This window comes from Lepidochelys olivacea (genome assembly GCF_965140295.1).
Source record: "Lepidochelys olivacea isolate rLepOli2 genome assembly, chromosome: 2".
Taxonomy (NCBI): domain Eukaryota; kingdom Metazoa; phylum Chordata; order Testudines; family Cheloniidae; genus Lepidochelys; species Lepidochelys olivacea.
This window is the reverse complement of record NC_140412.1, coordinates 175,982,120-176,008,161: the sequence shown is the minus strand read 5'-3', so window position 1 is coordinate 176,008,161 and position 26,042 is coordinate 175,982,120. Positions and strand designations below refer to the sequence as shown.

Below are 26,042 nucleotides of genomic sequence, written 5' to 3'. Positions count from 1 at the left end.
ACAAAATATAAAGTTTTTTTTATATATATATATACACACACACACACACACACTGTACACACAAGCTAAAATGTTTCTGTAAAATTTTAGAATGCCAATTAAAGCACATTTTAAACACACATTCCACTGCAGGGTCAGTTTCCAATATTGCATCATTAAAAGCCTGAAAATGAAACTGACAATTAAACCAAAGTAAAACTGACAATTGACTTTTTTTGTCCAAATAGAGAAAAATGTTTAAAACAAAAAATATAACTAATGACATAGCAAATTTTAAAATTCTTTCCTTCCTAATAACACAACACAGATAATGAATAGTGGCAACACAGATAATGAATAGTGTTGGTGTAAGCTAGTCAATGGAGCTTTGCCGATTTACACTAGTTGAGCATCTGGCCCATAAATTTTAAGCTGACAGTGTCATTTTTTTTTTCCAATAGAGGTATTACATCCATGGAATGAAAGTGTTATTTTGTGTAATTACAAGAACACAGCTGATGGTGTTAATTTATTAAGGGGACTGAAGAAGCTCATTGGAAACCTCCGAAAGGTGAGAATTCTTACTGACAATTTTACAAACGCCTTTATCAAAGTTTATGAGCCATAAAGTCTAACAATATGATTACCAGTGAGATAGCATCATTTTCAATAACACAATGTTGCTCCAGAACAATCTATTTTATAATCCCATCTATTCTGGCTAGTCTGTTTACTCAGATAGAAGTAACAGGCTTATTCCTTCTAAAATGACTGAGCATTTGAAACATTATTTGATAATAGTTTACAGGCAGGGTCCAATTTCCACTGTATGAAAAGAAGAAACAGTCTCAGAGTCTCTCTTGTAAATGCCAACGACTGTCTTATGTACTCTTTTCACGTAATTTAATAAATACAAAATATAGACAGTACATGAGCAGACAAGTATGGTATTTATGATCTAGAAATGCAGTTGGGGGAGAGAAGGAACAATTTATATCAGAGGGCAACAAATTTTCTCCGAGAACTTTGATAAATTTTTGATACCAGGAGCTTCTTGGATGCCCTGTGCTATCCTTAATTCATTATGTTCATAATTAGTACCAGCCAGACACAAAAGAAACAGACGCTTTGTTAATTAATAGTTAATTTTTACTCTTTTAATCCGGTTGGTAGCTTGCATTAATTGAAGCACAACGGGCTGCTGTTCAAGACTTAAAATACATTCACGTGAAGTACTAACCAACCCTTACTCTGGTGAGGGTCTATTCCCCCTTATTTGTTCACAAACAATATTCCTGGTAGTGTCAAGGGGAATCAGGTATGTGTATTGATAGAAGCAGCATATATATTGATGGAAAAAGAGACTCCAGAGAAGGTGTTGCTGGATTGCTTATTCTGGTACAGATATCTGTGACCAATGATGCTGCCTCAGAGACGGTCTCATTAAAAAGTAAAAAAGAAAGAAAAAGAGAAAGAACAAGTTTTGAAATAATAAAATCATTAAAAAGAGCAGCTTCCAGAGCTTATTAAGAAGGCAACAGACTGAAAATACACTTGTTCAAAAATAACTGAATCCCTTCTTGAAAATGGAAATGAGCATGTGGTAATCCTTTCAAAATCTGAGAAAGTGCTCAAATTGATCCAGTAATAAGATGCATATCTAAAACCTGCATATTAAAGTAACATTTAGGACGTATCAACTAGCTAAAGCAAAGAAACGAAGAGCTAAGAAGCTTTTTTCCAGCCTTAACTCTGCCCATTAGAACTAGTCAGGTTATTCGCTGCAAACAATGGGCTCTCAATTTTTAACTCAATTGATCCCACCGATTTACTCCTGATTTATACTGGTGCAATTCTGTTTTGTTTTTAATTTGCTCCCACTGACATCAACTTTTTGCCCCTGGCTTCACAGAAGCAATATTGTGAATGGTGTCTAGTTATTGCATTTACCTCAGTAAAGTGCATGATGTGATCTTTCATGTTATATATGCACATCACTCACTCTGTTGGACAAAGTGACCGCCTAAATCTAATCTAACTTTCTCCAGTCAGATCATTACATGAAATTTTAAATAAAGGTTATGTTCCTCTTTGGATTTACCCATGTCATAATGAAATTCAAAATATGTAAAGAAAACAGGCCAGAGAAAAGAAAAAAAAATTGGAAGTCCCAACAAAACCTGACCAGTCTGAATAGCCACGAAACAAAACTAACCCTTTTTTAAAAAGCAGGAGGATAAAGTTTCAGCCTTATGGGAAGCTGAGTTATAACACCAAACGAAGTTTAAAAATGGAACTAGCAACTGGCTCATGGCTAAAAGCACCAAATTCTTGTTCAGTCATTCCACGATAGTGCACTTTGCCAAAGGAACAGTCACGACTGCAACTTCATTTCATACACATTTGGGGGACTTTTCTGTTTGTTTGTTTAAAGTTCTGTGTTCACTTGCCATAATAGACCATATTAATCCAGGTGCCTCCAAAATGAAAAATGTATACTCAACTTTGCCAAGTTATATTGTATCTACTTTTTCTTTTTTTTTTACCATGGCCTCATTTTCCATATTACTGTATATGAAAATAATAAGGAGTTTAGCAGATTTATGCTTCAGGCATTCAAGTATGAGAAAGGAATCCAACTGAACTTCTATTTGTGACAGAAATATTAGCCACATATAGAAATAATATATTTTCATATGGCACTGAAAGCTTGTTTTCCTTATTTTCTTACAAGTCTACAATGTTAAACTGGAATCCTCAATGTCTTAACTGTAGATTAGCTGATATCATTTAAGTTATATTAAGGGGAAAGAAGCAGGAAGGGAGAATGAGGAAATAGAAGACATAAATCTCCAGGGATTAGGTACGCAGACAATGCTGACCCCCCACTCCCACCCCAGAGGGTCCCAAGTCCAACCTGTTACACCACAGCAAAACCACAGTATTTCTAGATGTACCCCTTAATCAACAGAACATACAATAGCCTAGTCAGCCATATATAGCATTGGATAACTAGTTACAACACTGTAGCTAGGTGACCCTAGACTGTACATGTGTAGTACTTATTTCACAGTACATCCTCTCTCAGTGCCTAGGAACTTTTACAGCACAATCCATTTACTATAAAAGACAATATTAACAATAACAACATTAGGAAACAAAAAGCAAGCTCGATCTTTATCTCAGAACATCTTGGGAAACTGTTGCTGTCACCAGAAGTCCAATCAGGACAACAGAAGTTGGAGATGAAAGAGACCTGATTGATCATGGAGCACATCCTCTTGGAAGCACTAGAGATAATACATACCTCACATACACACATTAGAGAAAGGATGAATCTGATAATAGATTGATATTGCACTGCTTCACTTAGAGCATCATAAACAACCAAGGCAACAGAGTAAGCAGGACACCTAATGGTACAGCACTTGCAGGAAAAAAGGAGAAACTTTCCTGAGAATTGTCAAAAATTATGAAAATGTAGGTAGGAGCGGGAAAGCATTTTCCCAGTCAAAATTTTGTTTACTGAAAAGTAAAAATACAAACATAGACTTAGGATATAATGTAAGTGGCTTTGCTAAGTGGCTTTGATTCAATACGTGACAGTATTCCAGCAGCAACCCACCTAACCACATCTATTCTAAAGGACACAGTAAATAATGTGAGATGTGTAACATGCCACGTTATTTTGTGGAGGTTGTCTCCTTTACTAGCAGCCATTTACTCATCCAAATGCATTGAAATATGTATTTCAATCTGAATCATGGAAAGTAGCCACTGATTTGTGTAAGTAAACTTCTTACTTCTTTGCTGAAGGCATTGTTGAAATAACTGACCCAACTGCTAAAACAAGCTTCTTCCCCCAGCCTTGCCTCATTCCCTTTCAGTTTTACATACCTCCACATAGTGGATCAGTCTCAGGAAACCCAAATGAATTTGCTAAACAAATTCATTTAAAAGATACACTTCTACTCTCAAACATGCAGTTTAAAAAACAGAGACTTACAACTTGTTAAAACTATGTGTGCAATCAAAAAAATGTAGCATTTTCAAGACCAAAGGATCATTTAGACTGGATTTAAACATAGAACCATCAGCAGCAATAAATGGAAATAAGTGCATAGAACTTGGAAAGAAATATTAACTATTCTGCATTCAGGGCAAATTCTACTCTGAAATGTGCACACAATTGAATCTAATCAGCAGTGTGCATGCATATCGAAACTCAGAAATTGACATATCTAGTTGCTATGGTAATACAAATACTAGAGTAATATTTTGTTTAAAGCACCAAATCACGGAAGTCAGAACTACCATTAAAACTATATTGCATTTACAGTGGAAGAGTGATTTAGGAGTAAATTCAAACCTGATGTGAGTAGGCAGCTGCTTACACCAGCCTAGAATTTGGCTCTACAATTACAATTCTCTATTATTTAAGTATCCACAGGGGACTCTCTTATTGGCTCTTAAAGTGTGTTATCATAATCCCCTATCAGCAGTTGCAATGGGGATATGGAGACAGAATTTTTGCATATAATAGGATTTAATGCATTTTGGTTGTGAAGTATCAAACTTGGCATATTCCATGAGAGCTCTCCTTATGAGGTTGATTATTAGTTATACCGCAGTAGTGCTCAAAGGATCCAGTCAGGCAATGGGAACGCCTTGTGATAGAAGCTGTACAAACACGTAGAAGCACACAGGCCTTGCAAGCCCAGCAAATGCTAAAACCGCCTTTACATGTGTACACCAGTGAAAATACAGTGCTGAACGAAATGTATACTATTTCAAAGCTTGACAATAAGCATAACTGGAGAAGTGGGAGGTGGGTTACATTAAAATGACAGGCAGTGTTGATTAGTAGTTAGAGCATAGTTCTGGAGGCCAAAATCCTAAATCTCAGCTGTCCCTCTATGTCGCATCAGGTAACTCCTTAACCTCTCTCTGCCTCAGATTCCAAATCTGCCAGTAGACAAAGTAATACTTAGCTACCTAAGAGAGGAATTGTGAAGATTACATTGCCCCTTTGCCAACCAGTAGCAGATTGCCAGGGCCTTACAGGTCAGTTACCCATTTGGAGCATAAACTGATGTGGAATCAAGTATTATTATCTTCCTGTAATATGTTTACTTGAATGGACTTTGTAATTAGTGTTTCACTGAACATAACACCAGTAATTCTCTTCTTGTAGTAACCTCAAGTAAATCACCATTGCCCTGTCCACTGAGCAGCTGATTTGTGCCCTTCTCTTCCCCTCCCCAGAGCATCACAGCTTCATAGTCTCTTGTTCCTTCCCCAGCGCCCAACATTGACACCTAAAACGTCTCTAGGGGCATGTCTAAACTACAAAATTAAGTCAACCTAAGGTATGTTGATGTACAGCCACCGCGGTAATTAAATCACTTTTGCATGTCCACACTATGCTCCTTGTGTTGGCGTTATGCATCCTCACCAGGAATATTTGCACCGATTTAACTATCAGTGTGGGGCATTGTGGGATGGCTTCTGAAAGGCAGCAACAGTTGACGTAAACAACGCAGTGTCTACTGTGTGTAGACACTGTGTCAAACTAATTACATCAACCTAAGCTCTCGCGGAGGTAGAGTTAAGTCAGTGTAGACAGCGAAATATATCGGTGGGAGCTACATTTTAGTGTAAACCAGTGGTTCTCAACCTACTTACCATTGTGGGCTGCATATGCAGCTCCCTATGCATTATGTGGCCAAATCCACACAATATATATACACTACCCATATGGCCTTGATGATTTCATATGGGATGCAGCTGTGTGCTGATTGGGCCGCAAGTGGGTCACGGGTTGAAAACCACAGGTGTAGACGCTTACAGAGTTAGGTTGACATAAGCTGCCTTATGTTGACCTAACGCTGTAGTGTAGACCAAGGCTAGGCAAAGCTATGTCGGTCAGGGGTGTGATTTGTGTCTGATATCACTGTGCGGGCCAAAGCTTCCAGTGGAGAGACAGCTGTACTGGCAAAACTGTGCTTTGTCCAGTACAGCTTGTTTTGCTTAGAGGTGGGGGGGGGGACGGACGGAATACACCATATCAGCAAAAGTGTGGTTTTACCAATATAAACTGTGTTCACACTAGGAGCACTTTGCCAATATAGTAGACCAGTATAGCTATAGCAGCTGAGTGCTCCTAGGGTAGACCTGGCCTAAAGCTGCTCAAGAGACCACATGGCCTGAAAGAAGTCTGGTGTCTACCCTCCTTGTGTAGCTGCTCTGCAACACAAAGGAACTGCAAAGCCTAAACTATCAGACAAAGATGTCTGCTACAGTTTCCACGGCATGCATCCGATGAAGTGAGCTGTAGCTCACGAAAGCTCATGCTCAAATAAATTGGTTAGTCTCTAAGGTGCCACAAGTACTCCTTTTCTTTAGACAAAGATGAGTGCTTTAACCCACCTTTCTATACCCTTAGAGAGCTTTAACATACCCTTATTGACTCTTGGGATGCAGTTAACGGGTGCTTATATATCAGTGATCGCTAATGTGCAAGCCATTAGCACTTTCCACAGCAATTAATTACTTAAATGTTTGCATTATACTGAGAAGAAAAGGAGTACTTGTGGCACCTTAGAGACTAACCAATTTATTTGAGCATGAGCTTTCCTGAGCTACAGCTCACTTGATGTCACTTAAATATAAAAGCCATCTAAATACCAAGTATTCTATTTTTTTGTTAATTAAAATGGAGAAACAAGCACTTCAGATTTTTTATGCATTTGCACTTATCTTATATATTGGTATATACATATGAACACACAGATTACACATATGAAAATGAGTGACATACATAGTAACACTCCAGAGGAGTTCAGAGTAGCAGTCGTGTTACTCTGTATCCGCAAAAAGAAAAGGAGTACTGGTGGCACCTTACAGACTAACAAATGTATTTGAGCATAAGCTTTTGTGAGCTACAGCTCACTAGAGGAGGCTAGTTAAAATACCAGCTTAATAGGTGGAGGAGCCCTGCATCTGTCAGATATGGAGCTGTCAGCAGGCAAGACACATGTAGTACTAAACCCCTGCTTTAAACACACACACACCAGTTCAATTTACACAAGTTGAGCATTGTACTCTACTATCAATATTTTGTTCCTCAAATACCCTTAGGCTGTAGTGTAGACATAACCTATGTCAGCAAAATATAGTCACTCAGAGTGTAAATATTCCACACATACCCCGAGCAACATAAATTACACCGACAAAAGTGTTTGTGCGCACAGCTTCTCCCACTGACATAGCTTATTCCGCTTGTGACGGTGGTTTTTTTATCCACCTGAAGTGTCTTCATCAGACACACTGCAGCGGCACAGTTGTACTGATACTTGCAGAATGAGATTAGGCCCTAAATAAAGAAGTATTATAGTCTATTTTGACATAGTTGAAAGCCAAGAATTGCTATAACAGTTCTCTGATACTGTAAACCATTTAATATAGGCAGAAACAGTATCGGACTTCATACTGCACACAATAGCCAAATAGCACTATTGTCCTTCCTTGCAGTGAGGTGCGTGTGAAAAACAAACAAAATAAAAATGATATGAGTTAAAGAGTGAGATCATGTGTTCTAATAAGTCTAACAAAGATTGTCAACTCAACATGTCAGAGTCCAAATGAGGTATCAAAAAACAGACTCCCACAACGTGTACCATGGCCTCATGGCCATAAAGTGCAAAGTGAAACTCAACTGAATGTTTTGTGTCTGGACCAACATAAACCTGATAAAACTCTATCACCAGCCCTTAATGTCTTTATGCATTTCACTGAATCATTAAAAGGTGATAAGGATGAATGACAGCATTGCTTAAGAGGGGATGACTTTCCATGATTTGTATCTATCAAGGCTTTTATACCACCCTCATCATCAAGATGTCTAGACTGTGTTTAACCATTCTTACATGACAAGCAAGTTCTGGAGTTAAGGGCCCCCTCGCGTAATATCACATCACTGACCACAGATTATGCTAATTGCAACTATGGCACAACAGCCTGGGAAGAGAAGCAGACTTTCTGGCTGCCAGCTATAGCAGCTCACGCATCACCAGTACAACCGCTATGTGTGAAGCACTACTTAGGAGGCAGACACACTGGATTCCATGCGACCTTTAGTTTCCAAATGGTCTTTAGAAGAAACCTGAAATAGAAAACATTACTGTGGTCTAATTTTGAGGTGAGAAGGGCAGGAATAATTGTAGCAAAATCTTATTCATGGCAATAGCTACGATGTAAGTATCAAGAGGCAACTACAGATCTAACATGACTACCGTATTGCAAATCTGCGAAACAAAAAGCTGGCACACTCTTTCCAGCATGGGAGCAAATAAGATCTTTGCCATCTTTTTTAATAGCTTTCACATTATGCCAACATTCCCAGAGTCTTGGCAGGCTGAAACTCAAAAAGAAGCTGAGACTAAATTTTGATTGTTCTGGCTAGAAGGCCATTTCTACAGGGTAGAAACTTGCCTTCTAAAATGCAATTTGAGGCAAATTCCTGTAATTGTAAAACAGGAATATTCATTATGTGTATGATATAAAGGCAAACAAGATGACATACTGATTATTAATTTTGCATATTTGTGAACTTAGTACATTTCTTAAATTCAATATTCATAAATACAAGGTGATTGTACCTCTGATGCACACATGAATCACCAAGACTTGGAATAACCCAAGCACTACTGGGAATATCAGCAACTTCTATCCCAAATCATTTCATCAAGATACAAGCAATCTGATGAAAGTGAGTTAAGGCAGGCATGTACGTTCACTATGCTTGTTCTTGAAGAGTTACATAACAAAGTAAGGTTTGATCTAAAAGGGAACATGGAAGAACTGTAGCATTATGAACAAACTGGTTGGACCAGTCACTTATACTGCTGCCTAAAACTGATCTGTCACAAAGATTACAGCAAACGCAGATATCCAAATGCAAGAGCCAGCCCTCAGAAACATCATGAGATTGTCTGACACTCCATGAAGGAGTTTGTCTCCGTAAATTAATAGATGGATTACAATGGATTTAGTCTCCAGGGCAGGTACCTTTTTTCTTACATGTATGTAAAGCACTTAATATACTGTTGTTGCAATAAATAATATATTAGCATTTTTTACTCTCAGGTATGTATATACTTTATTCATTTCTATATATTTTCTACAGATAGTCTTAATTTAAGGCCCAATCTTGTTTGAGAGTAATTTTGCTCACATAAGGATTTTAATCTGACCATTTTTGCCAGAAGCATAGATTGAGGATGAAAACCAAGGGCCATATATGATTTGGCCGCACCTTTACTGCTATATGTTTCCCTCCTTACATATGAGAAATTCCCTTGAAGGTAATGAAATTTTTGCACTAAGTCTGGGGGTACAATATGGTCCTTAGTGGATGGATATACATTTTTGTTGTGTGTTTATTTTTAAACAACAGGTAAGATTAAGCCTTTCATACATAAGGCACCAGAATAAGGTCTGATCAACACACAGTTTTTGAACAATTTATATTGTTTTATGAAGATAAACTATACTAATATACACACTTGTATGCTGGCATAACCACATCTACAGCAGTGGTTGCACCAATTTAACAATATCAGTTTCTAAACCAATACAGTTAATTTGTTACAAAAAGTATGTTTGTGTAGACAAACCCATAGATGTTAAAAGTGCATGTTCCACCTTCTTTTCTTATGCAAAACTCCCATTGTAAGTCAACAGGAATTCTGTGCTAGAATGTAGTGTAATATATGGCTCTGATACAAATCTGGGACCATGTAATGTCCTTGACCCATGCATGCAATTCCCATTGGTATTTGGAAGACAGATGACAATATATGACCCAAAAAGTTGTAAAAGAAACTTTTGCCATTGGTTTAGCAGTATAAAGCAGTATTTGAACATGAGTAAAACATTTTGTTCTGTGCAGTCTACAGAATAATCTAAAAGACACCATAAACATGCATACTAATATACATTTAGTGATGTACAAATATTGCAGTGTATTGGACATGTGTTTTTTATTTCATATGAAAATGAATAAATGAAAAACCCTTAAGAAAATTAGAGATCCAAAACACCAGACACTATGGGAAACTGAAGAGAACCTCTGTAGTTAATGAGTTGCCCAATATTTTGCCTTGCACATTCCCAGTATATAACACTGTGCTCACATGAATGGTTGACCCCTGAAAATCAAAACTAAACCGATACAGAGTACGGTGGAAAGCAGGTTATCTGAATTGCAGTGCTGCCACTGGTTTGCCAGTTACGCTTCAGTTAGCTATTGATGAAGTGCACTAGTCAAAAACTTCCAGTAATAGGAGTACCAATTACTACTATTAAAACTATTACTGAGACTGGATTGATGAAAATGCATGTTCGCTTAACTGTTATGTTCATCTGGGTTTACACCAACTTGTGTGAGCCAGATTCTGATCTCAGTCAGTGTGTTTACATTTTCAATCATTCTGTTTTGTTTGGTTTTGGAATGTTCATGATTCCTTTTTTATTATTAAAACACCAACAACATTAACAATAAATTCAGTTGTCTCTAAGCTGTATTGAAATTTGTTTTTAATTCTCAAAGTTTGGAGAAAGATATAATTTTATAAAATATTGACATTAAAGTCATCTCCTTAACCAAAACCAAAACTTAAAAGCTGTACATTTTTGGCACTCTAACAAGCACTGTACGAGCATCTGATCTTTTTTTTTTAAACAAAAAAAGAAGAATCAGCTTTTTGTATGGTAAAGAAGTGACATTCAGTTGAAATTTTTAAAAAGTGAATGCTCAAAAGTACATACAATTTAAAATGTCTTAGATGCATCATTTTAGTTTACTGTAGCACTTCATCAGTTTGTATTGCTGCACAGCTTCATTACAATATGTTTGGATTTACAGTCAGGGGAGGGGTGCTGTATCAATTTTTATAGTGGGGAATCTGAAAGCAGAAACCGTGTATTTGGTTGTTATTACTACTTCAAGCCAGGGGGTGCTCCTGCACCCCCAGCATCCCTAGTTCCAGCACCCCTGAGTCAGGGCCCAGGATATGTGGTATCAAAAGGATGATCCCATGTACTTGAACCATGAGGCACCCCCAGCATCCCTAGTTCCAGCACCTCTGAGTCAGGGCCCAGGATATGTGGTATCAAAAGGATGATCCCATGTACTTGAACCATGAGGCAGGTTCTGGACTCATGAAGATGGTCTAATCTATCATCCACCTAGTACTTTGAAAGAAATGTTAAAATTTGGAACTGCTATTTTATGATTCTCAAATGAGGATTCATCCTGTATCATTCACTTCAATGGTAATTTTACCAGTTAAGTCAATGGAAGCAGTAACACGCCACCAAAAAGCACTCTTCTGCTGCTCACCTATAGTGATCATACATTACAGTGAACAATCAGGAAACTGGTATTTTGAAGATGGCATACTGCATTCTATCTTTGCAAACAGGTCTAACTCTCCTGGTGTTAAAAGCTACTGCCAAACAATTATACTGTGGAAAAAAACATATTGGTTATCACTTCTTTACTGCTGACTATTTAATAGATTGGGGTCCTGGTCCATACCTAGGGCTCCTAGACACGACAGTAATACCGGTAAAACAATAATAATTGCTAATCTTAATACTATAACCTTTAGTATTACCCTTGCACCTAAACATTCTGCAGGAACTTTAAAACTCAGTCTGTGTTTCAAAACAATTTTATCTGAGCTACACAATCACAGCAAAGGGAGTCAACTCCCCCCAAAACCCTGCCCTCGTTACATCAACAACAGGTACGAACTTGCTCCTTGGAACCAGAGTGTCTCTTGATTTCAAGATTGTGCAATTAGCTTTTCTAAAAGGCGTGTTTCTCCTTTTCAAAGATGGTTTTATTGTCCAGAGTCACGAAATGCAAACTCACTTATGCTCAGCTCTTCTAACAGACTTTCTAAAACTATCAGGTCTTTCTTTTCTCAAGCGATTTTTTTTAACAAAAATCTGCATTGTGTTGTTGTTGGAGGATTTCCAAGATAAAGACGATTTTGCCTGGAACTGAAGTTGGCTGCCTGCTCTTGAAACTTACAAAAGGAAGAAAAAAGAAAAGAAAAAACTGTTTGACCAGCCAGAAGCTGTTTTTCTCCCAACGCTGAAACCGGTTCCTTAACGTATTAAAAACCTTGCAACAAACTAGTCTACACAATTCTCAATATGCGCAGTTCAGCGCAGGGGATAGGAAGAGAAACAGCAAGCGCAGCAGACGGTAAGAGACATGCAATTCATTCATAAAGCTTGCCAATTTGTTTAGACTGGGCACCACACGTAGAAGTGCCTCCCGTTTTTAAGAAGAGTGGGGGGAATGGACACATAATGAGCTTTTTCCTTGGTGTATTTCTGCCGGACAGATAACCAATGCTCGGGAAAAGATCAGGCGCAGGTGAGAGTGACAAGCGAAGAGACCAACATCGCTGCAGTTGTTACAAAACTTCGGCTTGCGCGGAACACGAGTTATTTGGCTCAGGCATGCACGTGAATCATTCGTTGCTCTCCCCCCACCTCCACCCCAATGCTGTATGAGTTACAGGAAGACGAGAATAAGCCTTGGGTAGTAACCCCTTAGTAGGGCAACCTAAACTCTTGTGAAACACGACACAGCAGCCTGTCACTGCCTCTCCCCTCGTGGGTTATTACCCCACCGATGCTTCCGAAAGGCACTAAAACACTTCCAAGCACGCTGACAAGATGGGCACGCCGGCAGCGATTGGGACTGCTCGACCCGGCTGCCTAGCAAACTCATCGCGGGGAAGGGGGGGGGCAGGTGCTGCTGGGTCACACCCCGGCAGCCCCCCGGGCGGAACCAGCCCAGGGCAGAACGTGCCCCCCACCCCAGGTTAGTAAAGGGGAGAGTGGGAGCTAACAGAGGTGCCGATAAAATCCGGGACGTTTCGTCTTCAGCCAGCCTAGGAGATCGCGGCGCGGTGTGATTCCTGGGTGATGGAGAAAGGACGTGCCGAGGCTTGGCTTTCCTCCCCCCAGGGAAAGCAAGCCCCAGACTCAGGAAGTGGCACGCCGCGAAGCTGTCACTGGCGCGGCCAAGGAGTTGGGACATTGCCCCCCCCCCAGCCCCGGCCTTGACACCGCAGCGCTGGGGGAGCGGCGGCCGGCGCCCGGAACTCCAGCTAGGGAGCCGGGGGGGAAAGTTTAAAGCTTCCCCGCCCCAGTCCCGGGGGCAGCGGGGCTCCTTCCCCCTCCCCGCCACGGGGCGCGATCGGTACCTTTCTTCTCCTCCACCGCGGCGCTGGGGCAGAAGCGGGCCAGGAGCAGCACCAGGACAGCGGCTCTCCCAGCCCGCAGACGCCCGCTGGCTGCTGCCGGGGGCCGGCGGCTCCAGTCCCCCATCCCGGGCTGGGAAATAATCCCCGGGGCTCGGCGCGGCTCTTTCCTCGTCCCTCTGGCGGCGCTCAGCTCCTCTCCCCGGGGCCGCACCCCGCGGCTCTGCCGACCATGCCGAGCTGCTGCCCGGGCACCGGGCGGAGGCGGCGCCGCTGGGGCCAAGGGGCTCCGGGCTCCCCGGCGGCTCCCAGCCCACGTGCGTGGCGGAGGAAGCGCCCGGGGTCTGGCTGGGAGCCGGCGGCGGGTCCCGGGTCTCCTCCTCCGGCGGTGGCTGCGCGCCCGGGGCTGAGGGAGCTGCCGGCTCAGGCAGGAGGCAGCTCCGCTATCTCCCCCTCCTGCCGGCTCCGCCGCTCGCAGCACAACCTTCCCCGCCCGCAGCCAGCGAGCCGCGCACAGGGGCTCCCTCTGGGGAATCCGCCCGCCCAGGAGAGGGCGGGCATGGGGGCGGGGATGAGCGGGGGGAGGAGGCGGCCTTGGTGGCGCCTCGCCCTGCTGGGCTCCAGGTGAGGGGCCGGCCGGGGCGCTCACCTGCCCCGGGGGGGTGGGGGGCGGGGAGGAAGCTGGGGACATTCCCTGCCCCAGCCAATAGGCCCTGGCTCCAGCAGTCCCACCCCTGCCCAGCCAGGGCATCTCTCCCCTCAGCTGGAGCCTGCCGCCTGCATTAGCATTTGCTAAAGAGAAGATCGCACCTTAGCTCTGGCGGCAGCTTTGCAGCCCTGCCCGCCACCGGTCCCCCTACCTGGGGAGGGCAGGAATAAACCTCTGCCTCAAGTCTCCCTGGTTCATCAATAGGAGGCAGAGTAAGCTAGGCACGACTGGGAAACGCTTAGAAGGGAAGCCAGGAGAGGACTGTAGCCCTGCTCGCTTGCACATTCACTCCCTCTCTTTTTTCAGCGGTTACACGAGATGTGGCCTAACTCTAACTCCGTTGACTTTGTTGGACTCTCCTGCTTTACACCCCTGTAAGTAAACTCAGGATCAGCCCTCCTCTCTGGGTGAGAGAGCGGAGGATGGCTGGCAAATCTGGTCTCCTATGTTCTTGAGGAGGCTAGAATGGAAATCAGTAACTGAGCAACTCTATCAGAAAACAAAAGGCTGATAAGGAGCAATTGTGGGTGATTGAGGTGGGAGGCTAAAACCAGTCGGTCGCTCCTTTGCTTTCAAAAGAGAGATTTGCAGATGAACTTAAAAAATGCCAACAGAGCTTTATAAAGGACCTCATAGGGAAAAGTCAGTTAATCAATAATTACCTTGCAAAGTTAATGATTAAAAAGGTTATGACATAGCACTAGATCTTGGAGTTTTGCTACTGGCTTCTATGGGATTGAAACCTGTTCCCATTGTGTGCATTTTACCCCCAAACACTTTAAGGAGAGAGAGAGAAAACAAGCTACATTATTTCTATGCATCCTTTCTTCCCCCAGTAACTCAGTCCCATTGGTACTAATCCTATATGGGACTAATGGTTTTTTTTTGCTATACTGTATTCTTCTGTTCCTATTTTGGCCTGGATCTTCCAAGCTTTATACAACCCAAAAATCAACAGAAATCATTAGAAGTGTTGCTTGACTAAGGAATACTGAATTAAGCAACAACAAAAAAAATCTTTGTTTTGTATTACTGTGTTTTTCCTTGTACAAACCATTACACACACACACAGAGTAAATGATGTTTTTATATGGCTAACATTATATGCTGAATTTGTGCATCTGGAAATCCTGTTACACTGTCAGATGCATTCTGTGTGGATCTGCTAGCTTTCATTAGCTGAGACCCATAGGATTTTTTAATCACACAAGGCCAATATAAATAATCTTTGCAGCACTATGGGATAACCTCAGCACATATTAAAGGTTGCAAACTGCACTGTAGGGATGGATGCTGGATTAAAGCCACTGGGAGAGAAGCTTGTCACAGGAGGCATAAAAATATATATAATTTAAAGGCTAATGTAGCTACCTCCTTAAAGACAGTGCAAGAATAATTTATTTAATGCATGCTGTTAGCACTCAGAAGGCTAACTTGGTTATATATGGCAATAGGACCAGATGTTAACAGGGTTCACCAAAAACCAAATAAACCACAAATCAATTCTGCAGGTAAATATATATATATTCAGACAATATAAAGATACCATTTACAAAAAATAATTAAGGGTTATTGGCTTTTTAAAAATAAAGAACAAGAAGGAAATAAAAAAAGTGATGACTGAAAAACAAACTGAACGAAAGAAAGAGAAACCATCTCCAAAACATGAACTCAATAAAAGAGCACACAGAAGTCCTACGTGTTTAAAGTGTTTTACATTCTGGTTGTGAAACAATCTGCAATTCTGAGCTGGAGCATTTCGCATCTAGTTTATCTGTGGTCAGTCATCTTTTCTATGTGAATGTGTATGAAACTGACTGATCATGAATGAACTTCCTCCTGACCGAAACTGAAGGCCAATGGAAGCCTAAAGGCATGTCTACACTCTTTATGGTGGCATGTAGAGTACATACACTACACACACCCTTAGCATGTGTATGAATAGCAGTGGAGACAGTGAGGCACTGCTTAGGCAAGTAGAATATAGACATGCCTGAACCCTGTGGGTACGTACCTGACACAGCTCTCTTCTCTACATGCTCAAGCAATGTCTCCCCCACCTATAGTGCTATTTTTAGCAGCGCAGGCTACATCCCCACTGTTGGAATCTTTCCCATCATATGAAAGGCTCTAGCAACAAGGAAAAGGCACGGAGGAGACAGTGAAGGAAGGCTTCAGAAGTTCATCATTGCCAGAGCCTTTCCCCACCACAGCTGCCTCCCCTCTGCTGCAGCCTTTCATTGACATGTATAGCTACACACCACAGAGTGTATGTATGCAGCTTGCTTTTCATTGTAGCATGTAGATACATATACCCTATATGCCACCTGCAGTGGTGTGCAGTGTAGATGTAGCCTCAGAAAATTCTCCCTTAAGTTATCCTTTCTCCTACTGCAAATGTTCAACTCCTTTTCCATGTGGGAAAGGCTCCTTCAGCACTAACACTATGGGAGTTGTGTAGCAAGCTGCTATCACTTTTTTTCTACCCTGTCTCACTGAGTTCAAATGTATTATGTTCATGACACCTGAGCTCTACGAGTCAGGGAAGTAAGATACATAAAGACATACCAAGACCTGAAGAACCTATGCTGCAGCACAACTGGGACACTACCAAACCTGGCAGGTCTGCAGATATCTCCTGTTCACATGACCAAACAATTGCTGAAATTGTTACAGTTTACATAATATATCTGCTTCAAACACAGGGGCCCACATCCTGCACTGGTGTAAGCTGGTGTAGCTCTACTGAGGCCAATGTGGTTATCTCAATTTTCACCAGCTGATGATCTGGTCCAGGGAATGTAATATTGCAAAACATTTATTGTAGCTGCTGCATGTCACTGCGTGATCAAAGGTCATGGAACAAAGATCAATTCTTTGACCAACATCTTTTAAATTAACATTTCTTAGTGAGATCATACTGAATGTATCAGTTTTCATCTGTATTATTCATTTATTCCCATTAAAGCATGTACCCACAATTCTAGGTGTGAGCCATACACATATGGCCAAATCTGTTACATGGAGCAAAGCCCATTTAAACTGGTTTTGCTCTGGGTAAGGACACTACAGGACTGAGGAACATAATTCTAACTTCCCACTGCTCATGTTGCCTCGGCAGTTGGGCTGTTCTCCCCTACTACAGGGCATGGGGAGAAATCATAGAATATCAGGGTTGGAAGGGACCTCAGGAGGTCATCTAGTCCAACCCCCTGCTCAAAGCAGGACCAATCCCCAATTTCTGCCTCAGATCCCTAAATGGCCCCCCCTCAAGGATTGAACTCACAACCTTGGATTTAGCAGGCCAATGCTCAAACCGGGGAGCTATCCCTGCCCTGCACTAAATAACTGACATGGCCACATTCCCATCATTCCCTCAATCCCCATCAGCAGCAGAGGTGGAGTTAACCTCACTCCCCCATGCAGACTGTGTTGCAAAACAAAATGCAACTTCAGAACTCCATTCTCTCGTGGGCAGGGGGGTTGTGGAATCTTGTTGCATGGAGTCCCTGCATCTTGGTCCTCTACTCCAACAAAGCGTGGGTGTGCCTTGCCCTCCATTGCCTTCTTGCAAGGATGGTGACAGGATTTACCCCACAGTGAGAACTTGCAAGTAACTACTCATTTATCTTAGTGTGGCTCTTTTCTGTGAGTTGGACAAGAAAGTTTATCATGAGAGAGAAAAAAATGAAAGAGTGTTGATTAGAAAATTTAATCTTTGATTTTTCAGATTTCATCTGCATTGCGCTGGAGTTTGTAGAGACTGTAATTTGTATGACGTATTCTGCACCTCCCTATTGAAGTTTTAATGCAAGAATTGAGGAAATGATTTGTAACACTTCTATGGCACTTGACATGTTCAAAACAATGCACAAACATTAACTAGTTAATCTTCACAACTCCCCTGTGAAACAGGTTAGTAAATATAATCTCCACTTGTTAGAGAAGTAATTTGGCAGGGCAGAGTGTCAATGACAGAACTGGGGTTAGATCTCAGGAGGTCCTAATCTTAAATTCTGTGTACAAACCCTCAGATCATGCTGCCTCCAGAGCAGATACTCACTAATTATATATAGATCACATATATTATATATATCTACATAGACACAAATATTAGTTTAGGTTTAGAGTAGCAGCCGTGTTAGTCTGTATCCGCAAAAAGAACAGGAGTACTTGTAAAAAGAAAAAGGAGTACTAAGGTGCCACTAGTACTCCTTGCCACTAGTACTCCTTTTCTTTTCGCGAATACAGACTAACACGGCTGCTACTCTGAAAGGAGGACTTGTGGCACCATAGAGACTAACAAATTTATTAGAGCATATAACGGAATGTAGGAAGAGCTGGGCAGGTATACAGATGGGCACTGGAGTTAAGCCTTAGTTACCATAAATCCCTTAGTCAATATTTCTTTACAGAACATGTGACTGTGTCCAAATCAAGAGGTTTTTAATTTCCAAGTTTGTACTGTCACTATCTATGCTGTCCTGTTCTGTGGATAAACAGAGGGCTTCAGTCAGCAGTGTGTCAATAAAGCACCTTCCATGAGTATTCAGTCAATTTTTTTTTTAATTCTGGTATTTGCAGCAGTGGATTATTCCCAGACTTCAGATGGGCACCCATTTAAAGTCTAATGCATGGGTGTGGCATTGAGATTTGGTTTGCCCCAAAATCCTACACCACAAGTGACACAGCTAGAGCTGGTATGAATTTCTTTTCCAAAATGGTTTGATAAAAATTATGATTCTGTTGAAATCAAAATATTGTCTTAAAAAATGCTGATTTAAACAAAATTTTGTTTAGAATAAAACTCAATGACGCAGAACAGATTCGTTTAATTTTTCATTTCACAGTGACTTTTCAAAACAAAATTCATTTTTTATATTAAAATACTTTTTCAAAGTTAAAAAAAATCAGAACAAAATGTTTTGATTTTATTAAAACAAAACATTGATCCAAAGTGAAGTTTTTCAGAATTTTCATTTTGTAGGAAAATTCTATTTTTTGTTTGTTTTCATTCTGTTTCAGAATGGAAATTTTTTTGATACCATAGATTCTCCTAGTTCTAACTGTCAGCTATCTATTTATTCTCTGCCAGCATAGCTCCTCCTTTGGGTGTGATGAAAACAAACCCCACTTTTGTCCAATATGTAGCAACAATCCGGGTGTATTTTGGATATCACTTAAGGTGAATACATGAAATGCCAAATGTGAGGATTAAAACTTGGTCAATGTCCAATTTAAAGATTGCTAATTATTGGACTGTAACACATGAACAGAATCACTATCAAAGGCAATACATGATTGTAGCTTCCATATGCTTACTACTTACCCTTCTTCTGAAATCTCTTTAAAGCTGCCAGAGGACTTGGCATTGACACTGCTATCCACTAAAGAGATTCAGAAGAAAAGAGTGAGTAAAAAGAACTGTTATTCATATGCCTGTGCTACTCCACATCCTTTAACATTGGGACAAATCCTGAAGTCTTTCGCCAGTCCTTACTTGAGCAAAACTTTCAGTGAAGTCACTGGGAGTTTGACTGAAAGGACCTCAGTACTCTCTGTTGGAATGATGACGAACACCCTTTATAAAATCTTTGCTACTAAGTAGTCCAGTAGCTTCCTATATAGAGCATAAGCAGTTTGCTTTACTTCAATATTTTGTTATGTTTGATATCTATATTAGTATGCTACGTAACTTCTTTTCTTGGACAAATGTCATGTATATTTATACTATAGCAATGAGATTGTAATGTGTTGTCAAAGCACCTGACTTCAATATAAATTTTGCTTATGCTATCATTACAGACTGCATAATTATACAAGTCAGCTATTATTAAAATGTCCATATTAATAAATTGCTTATTATATTATTGTCACAATGCAGACTTCTTTGATAAAGGAAGAAGCTTTGTTCAATCCCTTATTCTGCCCCCTCTTTACAACTCCTGTTTACTGAGTATGCTGCCGTTTTGAATGATTTCTTAGCAAAGTAGAAAATGACAGGGCCTTGATCTTACTCTCATTGCAGTTAATAGAAGTTTTGCCTTGCATAGTACCCCAGATCAGGGATTGAGCATGTGAATCAGTGGGAGCTGGATTGGAATCACATATTGTATCTAGTCCTTTCCATCTGACGTCAGCTTCTTCCTCTCTGCGACCACTCCCTACATCCACCCTTAGTTAAATAGCAAACTGTTGCTCCAAGTAGTGTTCCCAGAAAATGAGGTGTATGGCTAGGACAGACATAGGTAAGCTGATGTAAAATATGCCATGTCTATGGTCCTGAAGGGCAAGGAAAGTGAATTATGACCTGTTTGAAGGGATGCGTGTCCTGATGAGTTTATAACACTGAATCAGTGGTCAAAGGAAGGAATAATATGAACAGAATAACTAATGGAATTCTTTTCTTATTCATCCATCTAAGTCTGATATAAGAAAGACATAGGCAGGTACATCAAGGGATTGTGGCATTGTGGCACCCCAAAATATCTGCAGCCTCCAGTCCTTATCTGCTGCTAATTAGTAATTGAAAAATTCAGATTTCCTTGCATCTGAACAACATCTCATTACTTTGGATGATGGAGACCAACATGTTTGTGGGTTTGAATTGCTCACATTCTAATCTTCTTTTTCAATTTTTCACTCAAACAAAATATATTTCCCAATGTTTTGAGGCAAACAGTTCTATCCTCTCCTTCATTCCAAGACCCAGTGATCCAATAACCAGCAGTAGATGAAAGGATGATACACACAACTTGGAGATGAATATCTCTTTGAAAGCTAACATGGGACTGACAGCCCTATAAACGTAATGCATGTGCTAATGATCATACACACATCATTGCCTTTTGCAGCATTCTCATCCTCATTGATTATATCCACGATTAACTTCTCTTTGGCTATGCTTCTACAGAAAAACATTCAGTGCTCATAAACCATCTTTTTGTTTAAGATTAATATTTATGGCAAAATCCTCTAGTGTGAATGCAGTTCTATCTCTATAAATATTCTGATATCTTAAGCTCAGTCCTCTGACTGGCACAAGCTATTCTAGTATAAGTACAGTTATACTGGTATAACTGCATAGCTATGTTGGGGGAAGAAAAAACCCATGCACCCTCTACTGTCGAAGCTCTGTTGGTCAACCTTTTAAAGAGTAGACCAGGCCTCAGTTGCCAGGCAGAGAGGCAGAAGATAGAGACAAGTTTAGGAACATAAATCAATACAGTTCACTACTAGAAGAATTGTGGTTGTCTTTAAATTCTTCTCATCTTTACATATTATCCTTGTTCTCTCCCCCTTTCCATGTTATTCTTTTCTCCCATCTCAATTTATTTCCCACTGAAGTATTCTCTATTCTCTCTCTTTCTTGGACAAAATAACCTTTTTCCTCTTGGGCAATTTCTCCTTGATTCTTGTTCTTTCATCTGTTCCGCCTTTCCACTTGAATTCTCTTTTCTCTCCCCCTTGCTCCTCCTTCTCAGATCTCTCATCTTCTCACTGTTTTCCTTATACTCCACATTTTGTTTCTAGAACAAACCAAAATCAAAAATTTTAGGATATTTGAAATTCTGGTCCTGAATCTTAATTTAACAAGTTTCCCCTGTCTTTATAATGGGTTGAACCAAAACTCAAAATCCAAACAACCTCAATCCTTTACTTCTACCTGGACAGCCACCAGATATGGGAACTAGCAGAACATAAGAGTGGCCATACTGGGTCAGACCAAAGGTCCATCTAGCCCAGAATCCTGTCTTCCGACAGTGGCCAATGCCAGACGCTTCAGAGGGAATGAACAGAACAGGTAATCACCAAGCAATCCATACCCTGTTGCCCATTACAGCTTCAATAGGATGACTGTAGTGATGTTTTGGGGGTCCATCCACATAAGAAGTGTATGAAAGATGCAATCTGAATGCCATGCTCATTGCCCCTCCCTATTGATGAATCCCAACCTCAGAATATCCATCCTTTCTATCTCTCTCCTTCATACCAGCTCTCTCTCTCATGTCCTTCCTGAGCTGCTAGCTCTTCAGCCTTGCCAACAAGGCTTTCCTGTTCAGAGAGGTGGACAATCTGCTTTCTCCTGGTGACCACTAAGGTTTGACCATCTATAGCTTTCTCTCACTCAAACCAAAGTTCAACAAATCAGAAGACAATCCAAAATAAACGTTACTTATTGTCAACCTGAAATTAACATAATACCAACTTCAAATGTATGCTCTTGTCCCTGCTGGCAGGCCTCCCAAGCAGGGAACGTGCATTTTTCTGTATCATTGCTAATAACCTGGTATCCTGAAATGAGCTGAAAATATGCAACAAAATAGCTTGTGGCTGGTCAACATTGTCCTCCCCTTTTATCAGGTTCAGTGGGCTATTTCAGATCCTGTTGTTTCAGTATCCCTTCATCATCAACAGACAAATTGCAAAATACTCTTTATTTAATTGTATGCATTAATTTTTTTTTCTGCAAAACCAGGGTCCCAGGTAACTTTAACCATTGAATGCATCACCAGAGCTCTGAACCCATCCAGTCTTTCTGCAGGCCCCTCCTTTTACTACCCTCCTCCCTCCACTCACACTCAATTTATTTGGTTAGAATTAAAAGAACTAATCCTGATATTTTCAAAGGGGCTATTGGCATTAGGATCCCAACTTCCACTGAAATTCAGTGGGGATGACAACTAACTCCTTTAGTCACCTTTAAAAATCCAAGTTAAGATTTTACAGGAAAGTATTTCTTTTTTCCATGATGTTGATTCTATGAAGGCAAAAAAGACTCAAGCTGCCTTGAAATTGAAGTAATCTCATTTCTCCATTAGTCTGAGCCAGATTGTGCAGCCCTTACTCACCCTAATCATGCAAGTAGATCCGCTGACTTTAATGGTCTTGTTTGTATGAGCAAATTTCCCATTCACACAAGAGTTGCCCAATCTAGCCCTTTGGCAGTGAGGGTCTTGCACGAATTGCAAATAATCCCACAGATGGATTTAGTTGATTAAGATTTTTCCTCTTTTCTGTAGGGCCACAATTGAAAATTGTAACAACCAGGATACTAGCATCAGACTTAGTGGTCAGAGCAGGAGCTAGGAGTCAGGCCAAGCAAGTACTGGGAGGTCAGAGTGCAGGATAGACCAGAGAGAAAACCAAGAGTCAGGCATCATGCAGGGTTGGAAACCAGAATCTAGGGTCCCCTACAAGCAGGGCCTGGAGTAGAGACAAGCAGTCTATACAGCTGCTGAGACAACTCCCCTTCATGGCTTCCTGGTTTATATACTGGTATCAGCCAATCAGGGAGCTGTCTGAGGCCGCCTCTTTGGTCCTGCTGAGTGGTACTTCTTGCTGAGCCCAGCCTCAAAGGGTCCTCCTGTGGGAGCCCAGCTTAAGCCTGATGTGGTGGTGCCAGAGAACCCAAAACCTGATAGTCTCAAGTTCTAACCCTGCAGATTCTAACAAAAAGAAGAGCAAGTAGGAAAGATGTTACAATTGCCTGCTTTAAAACACCTAGGGTCATGGGGCAGCAAGTCAGGCATAATGACCTAAATTCAGACCTGGTATAAGAGAGTACAACTCTATTGACTTCAACTGAATTGGAGTTGCTTGCACTAGGTCTGAATATTTCCTTTTTTCCCCACCTTTTTTTTAAAGTTTAGTTTAAAGAGAATATTTTCCCTCATCAGTGCACTATAAGATTAGCAAGAAGGTTAAGGTTAATGGGAACAGCATGGGTGCATCATGCATAGCATGATACTGATGTTTGTCACTCACAGATCCCTTACTGACCTCAATTTGTTATCTCTGAAATCTCACCATAAAATCTCACCACTTGAATGAGCGCGCACAGAGGATGAGAAGCTTTTTCTGAGTTGAACAACCCATGCTAACTTGTCTTGAAAGATAGTAAAATAAAATTTGGAAACCCTGGTTAACTTTTCCAAGATACAGAATATATTAAAAATGTTTTATGCCAAATGTGTTTTAATCTTGATACAGAGATAATAGAAACTAAAGGGATTAAAACAAGAGATTTTCAAAAAGCATCTAAAGGAATTACGAGCACAGGTCATATTGGCTTTCAATGGGCCTTCTGTTTTTTATTCCCTAAGTGCTTTTGAAAAATCTACCTCGAAATAAATAAATTCTCCTAAAAGAAACAAGCACTTACTTAAGAGTCAGGTCACCCTGAGCCTTGATACTGGCTCAGTCCTGACTCAGTGTGTTGCTTTAGGCAAGTGTCTGCCTTTTCTTCTTTCAGTTTCCCCATCTGTTAACTGGGAATAACACTTTCTTACCTATCACAGTGGGGTGTTCTGAGGAATAACTAGTTAGTTTTTATACACTATTTTGGACCTGTAAAACACTATAAAAATGCTATTATTAAAATTCTGTAATTTTATCTGCGTTTTGATTTGAGGTACCTGAGATCGTGAAAGATACATGTTTGATGTTTTAACAATGAGTCTGACTCTCTTTTCTTAGGTTTCAGAGGAGCAGCCGTGTTAGCCTGTATTCGCAGAAAGAAAAGGAGGACTTGTGGCACCTTAGAGACTAGCCAATGTATTTGAGCATCAGCTTTCGTGAGCTACCGTTCCCTTCATCTTCATTTCTTGAGTCATTCACTGATCTCATGTGTATCTTCTCTTTCATTTGTCAGAGAGAATGTGCCCCATCCTCCACAATGAGCGTCATTTCTGTATAGGGAACAGTGAACACATCAAGTGTCAACTCAGAGTTCACCTGGCATTCTTCCATTTGTGGGAGGGGAGTGGACTCATACGTTTTCCCACTTACAGAAAAGTTTTGACCCACAGACTTCCATGGTATTATCAAGGAGGAAGGCATTATTGAACAGGAGTGAAGGTATCAGAATTTGACATTTAATATGTGATATGAAACATATGTTAGTAATATTGAATATTTAAATCCAAATTTAATATACAATATGCATATTAGTAATCAAAATACTGCATCACAATAAGTGAAATGTGGAAAGATGCCTGTGTATCCTGTTGTATATTTTACTATAAAACAATTATAATCATGAATTTATGTGTTTATTTTCATGAGCAGCATGAAAATAGAGATATGTAAGATTATACAGTTGTTTTTGAAATTCAAAAGGTTTTATTTATCATGAAGCCAAAAATTAATACAAATGAAAGTTTGCATGCTAAAACAGAACTCTGAACTGTGAAACACCTTGCCCTGTTTATATACATTTGTAAATTGTATGCATATATATGAATAAACTAATATTATTAAAATTAATGTATACTGCATTAGTGTCCCTGGGTCAAATCCTCAGCTGGTCCAAGTCAATGGAACTATGTTGATTTACCCTAGTTGAGGATTTAGCCCTACATTTTTATTTCACAATAAATTACAGGAACATGATTTTGATGATAACTAAAAATCTGCTCCCTTTTTTCCAGTAGCTAACTTATCAAATCTGTCCATGTACTAACTGATATGCCCCATACACATGTACATGGCATGAAAATGAATATGAAAAGAGATGAACCTGCATCTACTTCTCTACAGAGAGAGGATCCACATGTAATAGAAATTTTCACAGACAGTGTCACTCAAAACCATAATGTTTGCTGTCTATCGGACATTCACTCCTAGATGTAGAATCCCTGAAATGGTTTGCACTGAAGGAGAAGAAGAAAAAAAGACATAGAACAGTATTTTATCCTTTAGAGACTTTTTTTTTACAAATACCACTGTGCTACAGATCTACAAAAAATATAAGGGGGCAGAAACATGATCTCAGCATTGGCTCACACTGGTGTTCAATATACACGGGGAAGTCAATCTAGATTGTACTGTTAATGAAGGGGAAAAAACCTCATCAAATTGCAGCACGGCATAGGGACATTTTTAATTGAATAATTTTTGGATTTTTTAAATTGTTTCAGGGCTTGTTATTCCTCTTTCTTCATAGAAATCAGTTTTTTTTTAAAGTTGTATTCATTTTTCTGTAGAGCAAAATTGCATTTAGCAGCTATTTATCCAAAATAAATCAGAACTGGACACAGTATTCCAGTCGTAGTAGCATCAGT

General features: G+C 40.4%; 1 protein-coding gene and 1 long non-coding RNA gene across 7 annotated transcripts in view; one reads left to right on the top strand and one right to left on the bottom strand.

Moving 5' to 3' along the window:
- The window catches only part of EGFR (epidermal growth factor receptor), a 227,852-nt gene extending 214,054 nt beyond the window's left edge, over positions 1-13,798 (bottom strand). Inside the window, exon 1 of one of the 2 annotated variants that reach the window (XM_084619473.1) lies at positions 13,272-13,798. In XM_084619473.1, the coding sequence (XP_084475599.1) occupies positions 13,272-13,395 (124 nt within the window). In that variant the 5' untranslated portion in view covers positions 13,396-13,798. The remainder of the gene's footprint in view (positions 1-13,271) is intronic. The other variant, XM_084619474.1, reaches the window with a different exon arrangement.
- Positions 12,128-24,967, top strand: LOC311515944. Of its 5 annotated transcripts, none has more exons than XR_014710266.1 (4): positions 12,128-12,259; positions 14,284-14,351; positions 17,708-17,892; positions 24,457-24,967. It is a non-coding gene; the product is annotated as an uncharacterized lncRNA (long non-coding RNA). The 5 variants fall into 5 exon arrangements; XR_014710267.1 differs by lacking the exon at positions 17,708-17,892 and adding an exon at positions 12,402-12,433; XR_014710268.1 differs by lacking the exon at positions 12,128-12,259 and adding an exon at positions 12,319-12,886.
- Positions 24,968-26,042: the final 1,075 nt, after the last annotated feature.